This window comes from Hydractinia symbiolongicarpus, chromosome 2, assembly GCF_029227915.1.
Source record: "Hydractinia symbiolongicarpus strain clone_291-10 chromosome 2, HSymV2.1, whole genome shotgun sequence".
Lineage (NCBI taxonomy): Eukaryota > Metazoa > Cnidaria > Hydrozoa > Anthoathecata > Hydractiniidae > Hydractinia > Hydractinia symbiolongicarpus.
This window is the reverse complement of record NC_079876.1, coordinates 29,778,985-29,799,041: the sequence shown is the minus strand read 5'-3', so window position 1 is coordinate 29,799,041 and position 20,057 is coordinate 29,778,985. Positions and strand designations below refer to the sequence as shown.

The window sequence follows — 20,057 nt, the reverse complement described above, 5'->3', positions numbered from 1 at the left end:
CTCAAAATCCCAAATATTACCATACTTTTTTGCAGTTCCAGTCAGTTTGTTGAAGTATCAAAAAGGCAAATTATTAAAGAAATAAGAAGATCGACAGATCTTAATGCTCCTACACGATTTAGAGTAATAAAGTTCATTGCCAGTACTTTTTCCAAGTTCAAGTAACCCTGGTAACCTGAACTTACAACCATGGTGGCCGAGTGATTAAGGCGTTGGACTTAAGTTTCAATGAACAATTGCCGGAGTGGGTTCGAACCCCACCTCTGTCATTAGGCTTATTTAGCAAGAAGACGCGAACGCGGGATTTCTCAGAGGAAAACCCGAGAAAGGACTAGGCCCGAGCATTTTCACCGCGTCTTGTTTCGTTCGGAACTTGATTTTACAACATTTGACGTCGTGAACAGAACGTGGTTGGAAAATGGAAGCAACAAGTAAGAAAAGGTAGGTAAATCATGAAAATATAACTGATTTTCGATGCATGTATCTTGAGAACTTTACATACAATGATTTTTACTATAAAATATGATATTAACATAAGTAAATACAAACTCAAAATGAAAACAACAAAGTGCACCTCTACTGGCTAGGCTCTGGTAGCACCTAAAAAACAACCAAATTTCTTCAAAGAATAATAAAAAATATATAAACTCTCGTTTTTAGATCTGTTATGCAATGGACTGAAGAAAAAGACATGGAGATGATGCGACAAATGACAGCCAGTGGAATTTTCTCCCATAAGTGTGGTAGTAGGGAACGTGGCCAAGTTTGGCAAAACATTGCAGCAATTTTGAATTTAATGGAAGGATATGCAGTGAATCCCAGATCGGTAAGAGATCGCTTCACTAATCTTATGCGAAAGTACAAGGCTAAAAATAATAAAGAAATAAGAGGTTCGGGACTTGGTGGAGACCCACCAACAGAGTTTGATACCTTATTGGAAGATTTAATAGAACTGAGTGACGAATGTGATCTGAAACACGAACTTGCTGTAGAAGAGAAGAAAAACTCTGCAAATTTAGAGCAGCAGAAAGCACTAGAGGTTAGACAGACAGCCATGGAAAGAATGAGCGAAACTAAGAAAAGAAATGGTGACGAAAATGAAGAACCAAGTAGCTCGAAAAGAAATAGACGCTCAACATCAGAAACTATAGATTTTTTGCGGCAAAAGATGGCTCATGATAAAGAATTACAGGAGCAGAAGGAAGCTAAGCGATGTGAAAAAATTAACCTACAAAAATCCCAAATGGATCAGACAACAAATATGCTCACAGCTTTTCAGTCGAGCATCCAACAACAAGCAGTACAACATGCAGATCAACAGAGAAATATTTTACAACTCATAAACCAACAACAACAACAATTCCAAATGTTCATGACTATGTTTTCTCAAAATAAAAATAATGATAAAAATTGAACTTTTGCCACACTTGGAACTTTAAACGTTGAAATGTTTTGTTGTTATTTTTTGTTGTGATAGTCAAATCATCAAAAGCTACTTTTTCTACAAGATTGTATATGTTATTATACAAAAAACCTTTTGTCTTATGAGACTTGAAAGTATGGTTTAAAAAAAAACAGTGTGAGGAATCACATTTCAAAGAGAAATAAGTTTTGTTCTCAGAATTTTGATATTTTTTAAAATATATTTATTGTGTTTTTATAAAGACACCTACATACTGTATATATTAGAAACTGATATTTTTTGCTAAATATATTTATATATTTTGTTCATAGTCTTGTGTATATTCATTGAAAATATTCTTGTAGAGTCGGTGGCTCCTCTTCGAAATAACTGGAGGTCATGTTTCCATACAAACATGTACGTGCATTATGCAATATACCACAAACCAGCACTGTCTTGCCAACTGGACTTCGGCCAAGTGTCATATCCTTCTTGTAATCCACGAATTTAAAGAAATTTTTTACATCGCCAAACAACCATTCTACCGACACTCGTACTGCACTCATGGCTTTGTTGTAATTTTTTTGAGCGGGTGTAATGTTTGGTGCTCGATGTGGTGTTTGTATATGCACAGACAGAGGATAAGCAGGGTCCCCATAAATGCAAAGTGCTTGACCGTTATACCATGCATGGGCTTGTAGTTCTGCTAATGTCCCTGATTGATGCAGCATGGTGCTGTCGTGTCGTCTTCCTTCAAATGGCCCTTTGAAGTTAGCAATAAGTCCATTTGGCAAAGCAATACTCTGAAACTTCAGAGCGTGCACACGTTTATGACCATTGTAACACACTCTTTGGTTTTGTTTGGGCCTGGCTATTCTTATGACAGTTCCATCAACAAAACCGAAACAATTCAGCAGCGGTGCACCTTTCTGATATATCGTGTCTGAATATTGTTGCAGTTTGGCCGGTTGTAAGAAAGCTTGGTTCCATGAGTTTAATCTGTGATTGTGATTTTCATAAACAAAGTCTAATACAGTGTTGTAAATCAAGCATAACTCGGTAGGATTACGTCCAAAACTAGCAACCATATCTGTATATCGGCAAGGGAATGCTAAGCGCTTGAGAAAGATGCATAACCCCTCCATTCCTGAGCAAACTGTTCTTTGACTAGTCACAATTTTATCTGGTAATTGGAGGGCATTTTTCAAATCACTCAAATCTGTTTGGCGAAATCTCAGTTCAGTTAGACAGCGTTGATCATCCCATAAGTTCATGTCAAATGTAGGAAAATTCCAGTAAGGATAAAGTTCTCTTGACATATTTAACTCTGTTAACAAGAAATATTCCTCGTCGTCGATCGCATCAAAAGCATACGCAAGAAGAATAGCTTCACGAACCTCTCGAAGCCCTTGAACAGCTGCCATATTTGTTTACTTTTTTCCGCGCAATTGCTAAATCAAACTTTCGCTAAACATTTGGAGGGAACGGCATCTTATCACAACGGCGTTTCAAACAGCGTTGGCGTCTTCTTGCTAAATAAGCCTATTAGCTAGGTGAACGTTATTGATAAGATGATTGAAGAATGCTTGGAGAATTTTAAACGTGGAAATGTGTTACCATGACTTGTTGTGGTGAAATATCGAACATAACGAAATAGCATAGCCGCAATATTTCTACCAGCCGTTATTTTACGATGCGCAATTATTCCTTCCATATCACCAATTTCAAGTTCAAAATATCAAAGATTACCATCCCTTTTTGCAGTTCCAGTCAATTCAAGGAATTATCAAAGCGGCAAATTATTAAAGAAATAAGAATGTCGACAGATGGAAATGCTCTTACAGGATTTAGAATATTATGGTTCAATGCCAGTACTTTTTCCAAGTTCAAGTAACCTTACTAACCTGAAATTTCAACCAGGGTGGCCGAGTGGTTAAGGCGTTGGACTTAAGTTCCAATGGACAATTGTCCGCGTGGGTTCGAACCCCACCTCTGGTATTAGCTTGGTTAATCTGGGTGATAAGATGATTGAAGGATGCTTGGAGAATTTAAACGTGGAAATGGGTTTGTCATGACACGTTTCGGCAAAGTATCGAACTTGGAGAAAGAGAATAGTTACAATAATTCTACCAGCCGTTATTTCACGATGCGCAATTATTCATTCCATATCTCAAAATTTCAAATTCAAAGTCCCAATTATTACCATCCCTTTTTGCAGTTCCAATCAATTTGTTGAATTATCAAAGCGGAAAATCATTAAAGAGATAAGAAGGTCGACAGATGGCAATGCTCTTACACGATTTAGAATATTAAGGTTCATTGCCAGTACTTTTTCTAAGTTCAAGTAACCTTATTAACCTAAAATTTCAACCAGGGTGGCCGAGTGGTTAAGGCGTTGGACTTAAGTTCCAATGGACAATTGTCCGCGTGGGTTCGAACCCCACCTCTGGTATTAGCTAGGTTAATCTGGGTGATAAGATGATTGAAGGATGCTTGGAGAATTTAGACGTGGAAATGTGTTTGCCATGACACGTTGTGGCGAAGTATCGAACCAAGAGAAATAGAATAGCTGCAATAGTTATACCAGCCGTTGTTTCACGATGCGCAATTATTCTTTCCATGTCACCAAATATCAAGTTCAAAATCTCAAGGATTACCATCCTCTTCGCAGTTTCAGTCAATTTAATGAATTATCAAAACTGAAATTTTTTAAGGAAATAAGGACGTCGGCAGATGTTAATGCTCTTGCACATCTTAGGATACTAAAGTGCATTTCCAGTACTTTTTCTAAGTTGAAGTAACCTTATTAACCTGAATTTTCACACAGGGTGGCCGAGTGGTTAAGGCGTTGGACTTAAGTTCCAATGTACGATTGTCCGCGTGGGTTCGAACCTCACCTCTGGTATTAGCTAGGTCAATCTGTGTGATAAGAAGATTGAGGCATGCTTATAGAGTTTTAACCGTGGAAATGTGTTATCATGATACGTTGTGGTGACGTATCGCACATGGCGAAATGGAATAGCAACAATAATTCTACAAGCCGTTATTGCACGATGCGCAATTATGCCTTAATTATCTCAAAATTTCAAACTCAAAATCCTAAATATTACCATCCCTTTTTGCAGCTCCATTCATTTTGTTGAGTTATCAAAGTGGCAATTTATTAAAAAATATGAAGGTCGTCAAATAGTAATGCTGTTGGGCGATTTAGAATACTAAGGATCATTTCCCGTACTTTTTCCAAATTCAAGTAACCTTATTAACCTGAAATTTCAACCAGGGTGGCCGAGTGGTTAAGGCGATAGACTTAAGTTCCATTGGTCAATTGTCCGCGTGGGTTCGAACCCCACATCTCGTAATAGCTAGGTTAACCTGTGTGATAAGATGATTGAAGGATGCTTGAAGAACTTTAAACATTGAAATGTGTTACCATGAAACGTTGTGGCGAAGTATCAAACTTGGAGAAATAGAATAGCTACAATTATTCTAGCAGCCGTTATTTCACGATGCGCAATTATTCATTCCATGTCACCAAATGTCAAACACAAAATCCGAAATATTACGATACTTTTTTGCAGTTCCAGTCAATTTTTTGAATTATCAAAACGGCAAATTATTAAAGAAGTAAGAGAATCGAGAGATGTTAATGCTCTTGCGCGATTTAGAATACTAAGGTTCATTGCCAGTACTTTTTCCAACTTTAAGTAACCTTATTAACCTGAAATTTCAACCAGGGTGGCCGAGTGGTTAATGCGTTGGACTTAAGTTCCAATGGACGATTGTCCACGTGGGTTCGAACCCTACCTCTGGCAATAGCGGGGTTAACCTGTGTGATAAGATGATTGAAGGACATTTGGACTGTTTTAACCGTGGAAATCCGTTAACATGACACGTTGTGTTGAATTATCCCACATGGCAAACTAGAATAGCCCCAATAATTCTACCAGCCGTTACTTCACGATGCGCAATAATGCCTTCCATATCTCAAATTTTTAAACTCAAAATCCTAAATATTACAATCCCATTTTGCAGTTCCATTCATTTTGTTGAGTTATCAAAACGGCAAATTATTAAAAAATCTGAACTTCGTCAAATGGTAGTGCTCTTAGGCGTTTTAGAATACTAAGGTTCATTTCCCGTACTTTTTCCAATTTCAAGTAACGTTATTAACATGAAATTTCAACCAGGGTTGCCGAGTGGTTAAGGCGTTGGACTTAAGTTCCAATGGAAAATTGTCCGCGTAGGTTCGAACCCCACCTCTGGTATTAGTTAGGTTAATCTGGCTGATAAGATGATTGAAGGATGCTTGGAGAACTTAAACGTGGAAATGGGTTTTTAATGAACCTGGAGAAATAGAATAGCTGCAATATTTGAACCAGCCGTTATGTCACAATGCGCAATTATTCCTTCCATATCTCAAAATTTCAAACTCAAAATCCCAAACATTACGATACTTTTTTGCAGTTCCAGTCAGTTTGTTGAAGTATCAAAAAGGCAAATTATTAAAGAAATAAGAAGATCGACAGATCTTAATGCTCCTACACGATTTAGAGTAATAAAGTTCATTGCCAGTACTTTTTCCAAGTTCAAGTAACCCTGGTAACCTGAACTTACAACCATGGTGGCCGAGTGATTAAGGCGTTGGACTTAAGTTTCAATGAACAATTGCCGGAGTGGGTTCGAACCCCACCTCTGTCATTAGCTAGGTGAACGTTATTGATAAGATGATTGAAGAATGCTTGGAGAATTTTAAACGTGGAAATGTGTTTCCATGACTTGTTGTGGTGAAATATCGAACATAACGAAATAGCATAGCCGCAATATTTCTACCAGCCGTCATTTTACGATGCGCAATTATTCCTTCCATATCTCCAATTTCAAGTTCAAAATATCAAAGATTACCATCCCTTTTTGCAGTTCCAGTCAATTCAAGGAATTATCAAAGCGGCAAATTATTAAAGAAATAAGAATGTCGACAGATGGCAATGCTCTTACAGGATTTAGAATATTATGGTTCAATGCCAGTACTTTTTCCAAGTTCAAGTAACCTTACTAACATGAAATTTCAACCAGGGTGGCCGAGTGGTTAAGGCGTTGGAATTAAGTTACAATGGACAATTGTCCGCGTGGGTTCGAACCCCACCTCTGGTATTAGCTTGGTTAATCTGGGTGATAAGACGATTGAAGGATGCTTGGAGAATTTAAACGTGGAAATGTGTTTGCAATGACATGTTGTGGCGAAGTATCGAATCTGGAGAAATAGAATAGCTGCAATAGTTGTACCAGCCGTTATTTCACAATGCGCAATTATTCCTTCTTTATCTCAAAATTTCAAACTCAAAGTTCCAAATATTACCATACTTTCTTGCAGTTCCAGTCAATTTGTTGAATTATCAAAACAGGAATTTATTAAAGAAATAAGAGAATCGACAGATGTTAATGCTCTTGCGCGATTTAGAATATTAAGGTTCATTGCCAGTACTTTTTTTAATTTCAAGTAACCTTATTAACCTGAAATTTCAACCAGGGTGACCGAGTGGTTAAGGCGTTGGACTTAAGTTCTATTGGACAATTGCCAGAGTGGGTTCGAACCCCACCTCTGTCATTAGCTAGGTGAATGTTTTTGATAAGATGATTGAAGAATGCTTGGAGAATTTTAAACGTGGAAATATGTTACTATGAATTGTTGTGGCGAAGTATTGAACCTGGAGAAATAGAATAGCTGCAATAGTTGTACCAGCCGTTATTTCACAATGCGCAATTATTCCTTCCATATCTCAAAATTTCAAACTCAAAATCCCAAATATTACCATACTTTTTTGCAGTTCCAGTCAATTTGTTGAATTATCAAAACAGGAATTTATTAAAGAAATAAGAGAATCGACAGATGTTAATGCTCTTGCGCGATTTAGAATATTAAGGTTCATTGCCAGTATTTTTTTTAACTTCAAGTAACCTTATTAATCTGAAATTTCAACCAGGGTGGCCGATTGGTTAAGGCGTTGGACTTAGGTTCCAATGGACGATTGTCCGCGTGGGTTCGAACCCCACCTCTGGCATTAACGGGGTTAACCTGTGTGATAAGATGATTGAAGGATGCCTGGAGAATTTCAACGTGGAGATGTGTTTGTCATGACACGTTTCGGCGAAGTATCGATCTTGGAGAAGGAGAATAGCTAGAATAATTCTACCAGCCGTTATTTCACGATGTGCAATTATTCCTTCCATATCTCAAAATTTCAAATTCAAAGGCCCAAATATTACCATACTTTATTGCAATTCCAATCAGTTTGTTGAAGTATCAAGAAGCCCAAATATTACCAAATTTTTTGCAGTTCCATTCCTTTTGTTGAGTTATCAAAACGGCAAATTATTGAAAAATCTGAAGGTCGTCAAATGGTAATTCTCTTGCGCGATATAGAATACTAAGGTTCATTTCCCGTACTTTTTCCAAGTTCAAGTAACCTTATTAACCTAAAATTTCAACGTTGGACTTAAGTTCCAATGGACGGTTGTCCGCCTGGGTTCGAACCCCACCTCTGGTATTAGCTAGGTTAATCTGGGTGATAAGATGATTGACGGATGCTTGGAGATTACAAAAGTGGAAATGTGTTTGCCATGACACATTGTGGCGAAGTATCAAACCTGGAGAAATAGAATAGCTGCAATAGTTGTACCACCTCAGGTAATAAGATGATTGAGGGATGTTTGGAGAGTTTTATCCGGGGAAATGTGTTACATGATACGTTGTGGTGAAGTATCCAACCTGGAGAAATAGAATAGCTGCAATGGTTGTACCAGCCGTTATTTCACAATGCGCAATTATTCCTTCCATATCTCAAAATTTCAAACTCAAAATCCCAAATATTACCATACTTTCTTGCAGTTCCAGTCAGTTTGTTGAAGTTTCAAAAAGGCAAATTATTAAAGAAATAAGAAGATCAACAGATGTTAATGCTCTTACACGATTTAGAATACTAAGGTTCATTAACAGTACTTTTTCAAGTTCAAGTAACCTTATTAACCTGATTTTTCAACCAGGCTGGCCGAGTGGTTAAGGCGTTGGACTTAAGTTCCAATGGATGATTGTCCGCGTGGGTTCGAACCCCACCTCTGGTTTTAGCTGGGTTAACCTGTGTGATAAGATGATTGAAGGATGCTTGGAGAGTTTTAACCGTGGAAATGTGTTAACATGACACGTTGTGGTGAAGTATCGCACTTGGAGAAATAGAATAGCTGCAATAGTTATACTAGCCGTAATTTTACAATGCGCAATTATTCCTTCCATATCTCAAAATGTCGAACTCAAAATCGCAATCATTACGATACTTTTTTGCAGTTCCAGTCAATTTGTTGAATTATCAAACGGCAAATTATTAAAGAAATAAGAGAATCGACAGATGTTAATGCTCTTGCGCGATTTAGAATACTAAGGTTCATTGCCAGTACTTTTTCCAGCATAAAGTAACCTTATTAACCTGAAATGTTAACCAGGGTGGCCAAGTGGTTAAGGCGTTTGTCTTAAGTTCCAATCGACGATTGTCCGCGTGGGTTCGAACCCCACCTTTGGTATTAGCTGGGTTAACCTGTGTGATAAGATGATTGAAGGATGCTTGGAGAGTTTTAACCGTGGAAATGTTTTAACATGACACGTTGTGGTGAAGTATCGCACTTGGAGAAATAGAATAACTGCAATAATTCTCCAAGCCGTTATTTCGCGATGCGCAATTTTGCCTTCCATATATCAAAATTTCAAACTCAAAATCCCAAGTATTGCTTTACTTTTTTGCAGTTCCAGTCAATTTGTTGAATTATCAAAACGGCAAATTATTAAAGAAATAAGAGAATCGACAGATGTTAATGCTCTTGCGCGATTTAGAATATTAAGGTTCATTGCCAGTACTTTCTCTAAGTTCAAGCAACGCTATTGACCTGAAATTTCAACCAGGGTGACCGAGTGGTTAAGGAGATGGACTTAAGTTCCATTGGACAATTGTCCGCGTGGGTTCGAACCCCACTTCTGGCATTAGCGGGGTTAACCAGTGTGATAAGATGATTGAAGGATGCTTGGAGAATTTAAACGTGGAAATGTGTTTGCAATGACACGTTGTGGCGAAGTATCGAATCTGGAGAAATAGAATAGCTGCAATAGTTGTACCAGCCGTTATTTCACAATGCGCAATTATTCCTTCCATATCTCAAAATTTCAAACTCAATGTTCCAAATATTACCATACTTTCTTGCAGTCCCAGTCAATTTGTTGAATTATCAAAACAGGAATTTATTAAAGAAATAAGAGAATCGAGAGATAGTAATGCTCTTGCGCGATTTAGAATACTAAGGTTCATTGCCAGTACTTTTTCCAACTTCAAGTAACCTTATTAACCTGAAATTTCAACCAGGGTGGCCGAGTGGTTAATGCGTTGGACTTAAGTTCCAATGGACGATTGTCCACGTGGGTTCGAACCCTACCTCTGGCAATAGCGGGGTTAACCTGTGTGATGAGATGATTGAAGGATATTTGGACTGTTTTAACCGTGGAAATCCGTTAACATGACACGTTGTGTTCAATTATCCCACATGGCGAAATAGAATAGCCCCAATAATTCTACCAGCCGTTACTTCACGATGCGCAATAATGCCTTCCATATCTCAAATTTTTAAACTCAAAATCCTAAATATTACAATCCCATTTTGCAGTTCCATTCATTTTGTTGAGTTATCAAAACGGCAAATTATTAAAAAATCTGAACTTCGTCAAATGGTAGTGCTCTTAGGCGATTTAGAATACTAAGGTTCATTTCCCGTACTTTTTCCAATTTCAAGTAACGTTATTAACATGAATTTTCAACCAGGGTTGCCGAGTGGTTAAGGCGTTTGACTTAAGTTCCAATGGAAAATTGTCCGCGTAGGTTCGAACCCCACCTCTGGTATTAGTTAGGTTAATCTGGCTGATAAGATGTTTAAAGGATGCTTGGAGAACTTAAACGTGGAAATGGGTTTTTAATGAACCTGGAGAAATAGAATAGCTGCAATATTTGAACCAGCCGTTATGTCACAATGCGCAATTGTTCCTTCCATATCTCAAAATTTCAAACTCAAAATCCCAAATATTACCATACTTTTTTGCAGTTCCAGTCAGTTTGTTGAAGTATCAAAAAGGCAAATTATTAAAGAAATAAGAAGATCGACAGATCTTAATGCTCCTACACGATTTAGAGTAATAAAGTTCATTGCCAGTACTTTTTCCAAGTTCAAGTAACCCTGGCAACCTGAACTTAGAACCATGGTGGCCGAGTGATTAAGGCGTTGGACTTAAGTTTCAATGAACGATTGCCGGAGTGGGTTCGAACCCCACCTCTGTCATTAGCTAAGTGAACGTTATTGATAAGATGATTGAAGAATGCTTGGACAATTTTAAACGTGGAAATGTGTTACCATGACTTGTTGTGGTGAAATATCGAACATAACCAAATAGCATAGCCGCAATATTTCCACCAGCCGTCATTTTACTATGCGCAATTACTCCTTCCATATCACCAATTTCAAGTTCAAAATATCAAAGATTACCATCCCTTTTTGCAGTTCCAGTCAATTCAAGGAATTATCAAAGCGGCAAATTATTAAAGAAATAAGAAGGTCGACAGATGGCAATGCTCTTACAGGATTTAGAATATTATGGTTCAATGCCAGTACTTTTTCCAAGTTCAAGTAACCTTACTATCCTGAAATTTCAACCAGGGTGGCCGAGTGGTTAAGGCGTTGGACTTAAGTTCCAATGGACAATTGTCCGCGTGGGTTCGAACCCCACCTCTGGTATTAGCTTGGTTAATCTGGGTGATTAGATGATTGAAGGATGCTTGGAGAATTTAAACGTGGAAATGTGTTTGCAATGACACGTTGTGGCGAAGTATCGAATCTGGAGAAATAGAATAGCTGCAATAGTTGTACCAGCCGTTATTTCACAATGCGCAATTATTCCTTCCATATCTCAAAATTTCAAACTCAAAGTTCCAAATATTACCATACTTTCTTGCAGTTCCAGTCAATTTGTTGAATTATCAAAACAGGAATTTATTAAAGAAATAAGAGAATCGACAGATGTTAATGCTCTTGCGCGATTTAGAATATTAAGGTTCATTGCCAGTGCTTTCTCTAAGTTCAAGCAACGCTATTGACCTGAAATTTCAACCAGGGTGGCCGAGTGGTTAAGGAGATGGACTTAAGTTCCATTGGACAATTGTCCGCGTGGGTTCGAACCCCACCTCTGGCATTAACGGGGTTAACCTGTGTGATAAGATGATTGAAGGATGCCTGGAGAATTTCAACGTGGAGATGTGTTTGTCATGACACGTTTCGGCGAAGTATCGATCTTGGAGAAGGAGAATAGCTAGAATAATTCTACCAGCCGTTATTTCACGATGTGCAATTATTCCTTCCATATCTCAAAATTTCAAATTCAAAGTCCCAAATATTACCATACTTTATTGCAATTCCAATCAGTTTGTTGAAGTATCAAGAAGCCCAAATATTACCAAACTTTTTTGCAGTTCAATTCATTTTGTTGAGTTATCAAAACGGCAAATTATTGAAAAATCTGAAGGTCGTCAAATGGTAATTCTCTTGCGCGATAGAGAATACTAAGGTTCATTTCCCGTACTTTTTCCAAGTTCAAGTAACCTTATTAACCTGAAATTTCAACGTTGGACTTAAGTTCCAATGGACGGTTGTCCGCCTGGGTTCGAACCCCACCTCTGGTATTAGCTAGGTTAATCTGGGTGATAAGATGATTGAAGGATGCTTGGAGATTACAAAAGTGGAAATGTGTTTGCCATGACACGTTGTGGCGAAGTATCAAACCTGGAGAAATAGAATAGCTGCAATAGTTGTACCACCTCTGGTAATAAGATGATTGAGGGATGTTTGGAGAGTTTTATCCGGGGAAATGTGTTACATGATACGTTGTGGTGAAGTATCCAACCTGGAGAAATAGAATAGCTGCAATGGTTGTACCAGCCGTTATTTCACAATGCGCAATTATTCCTTCCATATCTCAAAATTTCAAACTCAAAATCCCAAATATTACCATACTTTCTTGCAGTTCCAGTCAGTTTGTTGAAGTATCAAAAAGGCAAATTATTAAGGAAATAAGAAGATCGACAGATGTTAATGCTCTTACACGATTTAGAATATTAAGGTTCATTAACAGTACTTTTTCAAGTTCAAGTAACCTTATTAACCTGATTTTTCAACCAGGCTGGCCGAGTGGTTAAGGCGTTGGACTTAAGTTCCAATGGATGATTGTCCGTGTGGGTTCGAACCCCGCCTCTGGTTTTAGCTGGGTTAACCTGTGTGATAAGATGATTGAAGGATGCTTGGAGAGTTTTAACCGTGGAAATGTGTTAACATGACACGTTGTGGTGAAGTATCGCACTTGGAGAAATAGAATAGCTGCAATAGTTATACTAGCCGTTATTTTACAATGCGGAATTATTCCTTCCATATCTCAAAATTTCATACTCAAAATCGCAATCATTACCATACTTTTTTGCAGTTCCAGTCAATTTGTTGAATTATCAAACGGCAAATTATTAAAGAAATAAGAGAATCGACAGATGTTAATGCTCTTGCGCGATTTAGAATACTAAGGTTCATTGCCAGTACTTTTTCCAGCATAAAGTAACCTTATTAACCTGAAATGTTAACCAGGGTGGCCAAGTGGTTAAGGCGTTTGTCTTAAGTTCCAATCGACGATTGTCCGCGTGGTTTCGAACCCCACCTTTGGTATTAGCTAGGATAACCTGAGTGATAAGAAGATTGAGGGATGCTAGGAGAGTTTTAACCGTGGAAATGTGTTAACATGACACGTTGTGGTGAAGTATCGCACTTGGAGAAATAGAATAGCTGCAATAGTTGTACCAGCCGTTATTTCATAATGCGCAATTATTCCTTCAATATCTCAAAATTCCAAACTCAAAATCCCAAATGTTACCATACTTTCTTGCAGTTCCAGTCAGTTTGTTGAAGTATCAAAAAGGCAAATTATTAAAGAAATAAAAAGATCGACAGATGTTAATGCTCTTACACGATTTACAATATTAAGGTTCATTAACAGTACTTTTTCAAGTTCAAGTAACCTAATTAACCTGAATTTTCAACCAGGGTGGCCGAGTGGTTAAGGTGTTGGACTTAAGTTCCACTCGACGATTGTCCTCGGGGGTTCGAACCCCACCTCTGCCATTAGCTGGGTTAACCTGCGTGATAAGATGATTGAAGGATACTTGGAGAGTTTTAACCGTGGAAATGCGTTAACATGACACGTTGTGCTCAATTATCCCACATGGCGAAATAGAATAGCCCCAATAATTCTACCAGCCGCTACTTCACGATGCGCAATAATGCCTTCCATATCTCAAACTTTCAAACTCAAAATCCTAAATATTACAATCCCATTTTGCGGTTCCATTCATTTTGTTGAGTTATCAAAACGGCAAATTATTGAAAAATCTGAAGGTCGACAAATGGTAATTCTCTTGCACGATTTAGAATACTAAGGTGTATTTCCCGTATTGTCATCCCTTTTTGCAGTTCCAGTCAACTTGTTGAAGTATCAAAACGGCAAATTATTAAAGAAATAAGAGAATCGACAGATGGTAATGCTCTTACACGATTTAGACTATTAAGGTTCATTGCCAGAACTTTTTCCAAGTTCAAGTAACCTCATTAACTTGAAATTTTAACCAAGGGCGCCGAGTGGTTAAGGCGTTGGACTTAATTTCAATGGCAAATTGTCTGCGTGTTTTCCAACCCCACCTCTGGTAGTAGCTGGGTTAACCTGTGTGATAAGATGATTGAAGGATGCTTGGAGAGTTTTAACCGTGGAAATGCGTTAACATGTAACCTTGTGTTGAATCATCCCACAGGGCAAAATAGAATAGCCCCAATAATTCTACCAACCGTTACTTCACGATGCGCAATAATGCCTTCCACATCTGAAACTTTTAAACTCAAAATCCCAAATATTACCATCACATTTTGCAGTTCCATTCATTTTGTTGAGTTATCAAAACGGCATTTTATAGAAAAATCTGAAGGTTGTCAAATGGTAATGCTCTTGCGCGATTTAGAATACTAAAGTTCATTGCCAGTACGTTTTCCAAGTTCACGTAACCTTAGTAACTGAAATTTCAACCAGGAAGGTCGAGTGGTTAAGGCGATGGACTTAAGTTCCAATGGAAGGTTGTCCGCCTGGGTTCGAACCCCACCTCTGGTATTAGCTAGGTTAATCTGGGTGATCAGATGATTGAAGGATGCTTGGAGATTACAAACGTGGAAATGTGTTTGCCATGACACGTTGTGGCGAAGTATCGAACCTGGGGAAATAGAATAGCTGCAATAGTTGTACCAGCCGTTATTTCACAATGCGCAATTATTCCTTCAATATCTCAAAATTCCAAACTCAAAATCCCAAATATTACCATGCTTTTTTGCAGTTCCAGTCAACTTGTTGAATTATCAAAACGGCAAATTATTAGAGAAATAAGAGAATCGACAGATGTTAATGCTCTTGCGCGATTTAAAATACTAAGGTTCGTTGCCAGTACTTCTTCAAGTTAGAGTAACCTTATTAACCTGATTTTTCAACCAGGGTGGCCGAGTGGTTAAGGCGTTGAACCTAAGTTCCAATGGATGATTGTCCGCGTGGGTTCGAACCCCACCTCTGGTATTAGCTGGGTTAACCTGTGTGATAAGATGATTGAAGGATGCTTGGAGAGTTTTAACCGTGGAAATGAGTTAACATGACACGTTGTGGTGAAGTCTCGCACTTTGAGAAACATAATAGCTGCATTAGTTGTACCAGCCGTTATTTCAAACTGCGCAACTATTCCTTCGATATCTCAAAATTTCAAACTCAAATCGCAATTATTTCCATACTTTTTTGCAGTTCCAGTCAACTTGTTGAATTATGAAACGGCAAATTATTAAAGAAATAAGAGAATCGACAGATGTTAATGCTCTTGCGCGATTTAGAATACTAAGGTTTATTGCCAGTACTTTTTCCAGCTTAAAGTAACCTTATTAACCTGAAATGTCAACCAGGGTGGCCAAGTGGTTAAGGCGTTGGACTTAAGTTCCAATCGACGATTGTCCTCGTGGGTTCGAACCCCCCCCCCCTCTGGTATTAGCTAGGCTAAGCTGTGTGATAAGAAGATTGAGGGATGCTTGGAGAGTTTTATCCGGGGAAATGTGTTACATGATACGTTGTGGTGAAGTATCCAACCTGCAGAAATAGAAGAGCTGCAATGGTTGTACCAGCCGTTATTTCACAATGTGCAATTATTCCTTCCATATCTCAAAATTTCAAACTCAAAATCCCAAATATTACCATACTTTTTTGCAGTTCCATTCATTTTGTTGAGTTATCAAAACGGCAAATTATTGAAAAATCTGAAGGTTGTCAAATGGTAATTCTCTTGCGCAATTTAGAATACTAAGGTTCATTTCCCGTACTTTTTCCAAGTTCAAGTAACCTTATTAACCTGAAATTTCAACGTTGGACTTAAGTTCCAATGGACGGTTGTCCGCCTGGGTTCGAACCCCACCTCTGGTATTAGCTAGGTTAATCTGTGTGATAAGATGATTGAAGGATGCTTGGAGATTACAAAAGTGGAAATGTGTTTGCCATGACACGTTGTGGCGAAGTATCAAACCTGGTGAAATAGAATAGCTGCAATAGTTGTACCACCTCTAGTAATAAGATGATTGAGGGATGTTTGGAGAGTTTTAACCGGGGAAATGTGTTACATGATACGTTGTGGTGAAGTATCCAACCTGGAGAAATAGAATAGCTGCAATGGTTGTACCAGCCGTTATTTCACAATGCGCAATTATTCCTTCCATATCTCAAAATTTCAAACTCAAAATCCCAAATATTACCATACTTTCTTGCAGTTCCAGTCAGTTTGTTGAAGTATCAAAAAGGCAAATTATTAAGGAAATAAGAAGATCGACAGATGTTAATGCTCTTACACGATTTAGAATATTAAGGTTCATTAACAGTACTTTTTCAAGTTCAAGTAACCTTATTAACCTGATTATTCAACCAGGCTGGCCGAGTGGTTAAGGCGTTGGACTTAAGTTCCAATGGATGATTGTCCGTGTGGGTTCGAACCCCGCCTCTGGTTTTAGCTGGGTTAACCTGTGTGATAAGATGATTGAAGGATGCTTGGAGAGTTTTAACCGTGGAAATGTGTTAACATGACACGTTGTGGTGAAGTATCGCACTTGGAGAAATAGAATAGCTGCAATAGTTATACTAGCCGTTATTTTACAATGCGGAATTATTCCTTCCATATCTCAAAATTTCATACTCAAAATCGCAATCATTACCATACTTTTTTGCAGTTCCAGTCAATTTGTTGAATTATCAAACGGCAAATTATTAAAGAAATAAGAGAATCGACAGATGTTAATGCTCTTGCGCGATTTAGAATACTAAGGTTCATTGCCAGTACTTTTTCCAGCATAAAGTAACCTTATTAACCTGAAATGTTAACCAGGGTGGCCAAGTGGTTAAGGCGTTTGTCTTAAGTTCCAATCGACGATTGTCCGCGTGGTTTCGAACCCCACCTTTGGTATTAGCTAGGATAACCTGAGTGATAAGAAGATTGAGGGATGCTAGGAGAGTTTTAACCGTGGAAATGTGTTAACATGACACGTTGTGGTGAAGTATCGCACTTGGAGAAATAGAATAGCTGCAATAGTTGTACCAGCCGTTATTTCATAATGCGCAATTATTCCTTCAATATCTCAAAATTCCAAACTCAAAATCCCAAATGTTACCATACTTTCTTGCAGTTCCAGTCAGTTTGTTGAAGTATCAAAAAGGCAAATTATTAAAGAAATAAAAAGATCGACAGATGTTAATGCTCTTACACGATTTACAATATTAAGGTTCATTAACAGTACTTTTTCAAGTTCAAGTAACCTAATTAACCTGAATTTTCAACCAGGGTGGCCGAGTGGTTAAGGTGTTGGACTTAAGTTCCACTCGACGATTGTCCTCGGGGGTTCGAACCCCACCTCTGCCATTAGCTGGGTTAACCTGCGTGATAAGATGATTGAAGGATACTTGGAGAGTTTTAACCGTGGAAATGCGTTAACATGACACGTTGTGTTCAATTATCCCACATGGCGAAATAGAATAGCCCCAATAATTCTACCAGCCGCTACTTCACGATGCGCAATAATGCCTTCCATATCTCAAACTTTCAAACTCAAAATCCTAAATATTACAATCCCATTTTGCGGTTCCATTCATTTTGTTGAGTTATCAAAACGGCAAATTATTGAAAAATCTGAAGGTCGACAAATGGTAATTCTCTTGCACGATTTGGAATACTAAGGTGTATTTCCCGTATTGTCATCCCTTTTTGCAGTTCCAGTCAACTTGTTGAAGTATCAAAACGGCAAATTATTAAAGAAATAAGAGAATCGACAGATGGTAATGCTCTTACACGATTTAGACTATTAAGGTTCATTGCCAGAACTTTTTCCAAGTTCAAGTAACCTTATTAACTTGAAATTTTAACCAAGGGCGCCGAGTGGTTATGGCGTTGGACTTAATTTCAATGGCAAATTGTCTGCGTGTTTTCCAACCCCACCTCTGGTAGTAGCTTGGTTAACCTGTGTGATAAGATGATTGAAGGATGCTTGGAGAGTTTTAACCGTGGAAATGCGTTAACATGTAACCTTGTGTTGAATCATCCCACAGGGCAAAATAGAATAGCCCCAATAATTCTACCAACCGTTACTTCACGATGCGCAATAATGCCTTCCACATCTGAAACTTTTAAACTCAAAATCCCAAATAATACCATCACATTTTGCAGTTCCATTCATTTTGTTGAGTTATCAAAACGGCATTTTATAGAAAAATCTGAAGGTTGTCAAATGGTAATGCTCTTGCGCGATTTAGAATACTAAAGTTCATTGCCAGTACGTTTTCCAAGTTCACGTAACCTTAGTAACTGAAATTTCAACCAGGAAGGTCGAGTGGTTAAGGCGATGGGCTTAAGTTCCAATGGAAGGTTGTCCGCCTGGGTTCGAACCCCACCTCTGGTATTAGCTAGGTTAATCTGGGTGATCAGATGATTGAAGGATGCTTGGAGATTACAAACGTGGAAATGTGTTTGCCATGACACGTTGTGGCGAAGTATCGAACCTGGAGAAATAGAATAGCTGCAATAGTTGTACCAGCTGTTATTTCACAATGCGCAATTATTCCTTCAATATCTCAAAATTCCAAACTCAAAATCCCAAATATTACCATGCTTTTTTGCAGTTCCAGTCAACTTGTTGAATTATCAAAACGGCAAATTATTAGAGAAATAAGAGAATCGACAGATGTTAATGCTCTTGCGCGATTTAAAATACTAAGGTTCGTTGCCAGTACTTTTTCAAGTTCAAGTAACCATATTAACCTGCATTTTCAACCAGGGTGGCGGAGTGGTTAAGGCGTTTGACTCAAGTTCCAATGGATGATTGTCCGCGTGGGTTCGAACCCCACCTGTGGTATTAGCTAGGATAACCTGAGTGATAAGAACATTGAGGGATGCTAGGAGAGTTTTAACCGTGGAAATGTGTTAACATGATACGTTGTGGCGAGGTATCGCACCTGGGGAAATAGAATAGCTGCAATAGTTGTACCAGCCGTTATTTCACAATGCGCAATTATTCCTTCAATATCTCAAAATTCCAAACTCAATATCCCTAATATTACCATACTTTTTTGCAGTTCCAGTCGGTTTGTTGAAGTATCAAAAAGGCAAATTATTAAAGAAATAAGAAGATCGACAGATGTTAATGCTCTTACACGACTTAAAATATTAAGGTTCATTAACAGTACTTCTTCAAGTTAGAGTAACCTTATTAACCTGATTTTTCAACCAGGGTGGCCGAGTGGTTAAGGCGTTGAACCTAAGTTCCAATGGATGATTGTCCGCGTGGGTTCGAACCCCACCTCTGGTATTAGCTGGGTTAACCTGTGTGATAAGATGATTGAAGGATGCTTGGAGAGTTTTAACCGTGGAAATGAGTTAACATGACACGTTGTGGTGAAGTCTCGCACTTTGAGAAACATAATAGCTGCATTAGTTGTACCAGCCGTTATTTCAAACTGCGCAACTATTCCTTCGATATCTCAAAATTTCAAACTCAAATCGCAATTATTACCATACTTTTTTGCAGTTCCAGTCAACTTGTTGAATTATGAAACGGCAAATTATTAAAGAAATAAGAGAATCGACAGATGTTAATGCTCTTGCGCGATTTAGAATACTAAGGTTTATTGCCAGTACTTTTTCCAGCTTAAAGTAACCTTATTAACCTGAAATGTCAACCAGGGTGGCCAAGTGGTTAAGGCGTTGGACTTAAGTTCCAATCGACGATTGTCCTCGTGGGTTCGAACCCCCCCCTCTGGTATTAGCTAGGCTAAGCTGTGTGATAAGAAGATTGAGGGATGCTTGGAGAGTTTTATCCGGGGAAATGTGTTACATGATACGTTGTGGTGAAGTATCCAACCTGGAGAAATAGAAGAGCTGCAATGGTTGTACCAGCCGTTATTTCACAATGTGCAATTATTCCTTCCATATCT

The 20,057-nt window shown here is 38.2% G+C and overlaps 1 protein-coding gene and 5 non-coding genes across 6 annotated transcripts; all 6 read left to right on the top strand.

Annotated features, from left to right (window-relative positions):
* Window positions 1-277: 277 nt before the first annotated feature.
* On the top strand, window positions 278-5,430 carry LOC130630564 (uncharacterized). The gene is made up of 2 exons (XM_057444104.1): window positions 278-441; window positions 661-5,430. Exons 1-2 carry the CDS (start codon window positions 419-421, stop codon window positions 1,412-1,414), a joined length of 777 nt encoding a protein of 258 aa, XP_057300087.1. The 5' UTR covers window positions 278-418; the 3' UTR covers window positions 1,415-5,430.
* Window positions 3,318-3,400, top strand: Trnal-uaa (transfer RNA leucine (anticodon UAA)). The gene has a single exon. It is a non-coding gene; the product is annotated as a tRNA-Leu (tRNA).
* On the top strand, window positions 3,772-3,854 carry Trnal-uaa (transfer RNA leucine (anticodon UAA)). Its single transcript has one exon. It is a non-coding gene; the product is annotated as a tRNA-Leu (tRNA).
* Window positions 5,431-7,378: 1,948 nt separating the features above from the next.
* Window positions 7,379-7,461, top strand: Trnal-uag (transfer RNA leucine (anticodon UAG)). The gene has a single exon. It is a non-coding gene; the product is annotated as a tRNA-Leu (tRNA).
* Window positions 7,462-11,138: 3,677 nt separating this feature from the next.
* Trnal-uaa (transfer RNA leucine (anticodon UAA)) lies at window positions 11,139-11,221 on the top strand. The gene has a single exon. It is a non-coding gene; the product is annotated as a tRNA-Leu (tRNA).
* Window positions 11,222-11,592: 371 nt separating this feature from the next.
* Window positions 11,593-11,675, top strand: Trnal-uaa (transfer RNA leucine (anticodon UAA)). Its single transcript has one exon. It is a non-coding gene; the product is annotated as a tRNA-Leu (tRNA).
* The last annotated feature ends 8,382 nt before the right edge of the window (window positions 11,676-20,057 follow it).

Excerpts from the sequence above, each read along its gene's own strand:
- LOC130630564 (XM_057444104.1), top strand. The coding sequence starts at position 419 with ATGGAAGCAACAAGTAAGAAAAG. Across the intron at positions 442-660 it reads GAAGCAACAAGTAAGAAAAG|ATCTGTTATGCAATGGACTG; the intron begins GTAGGTAAATCA and ends TCTCGTTTTTAG.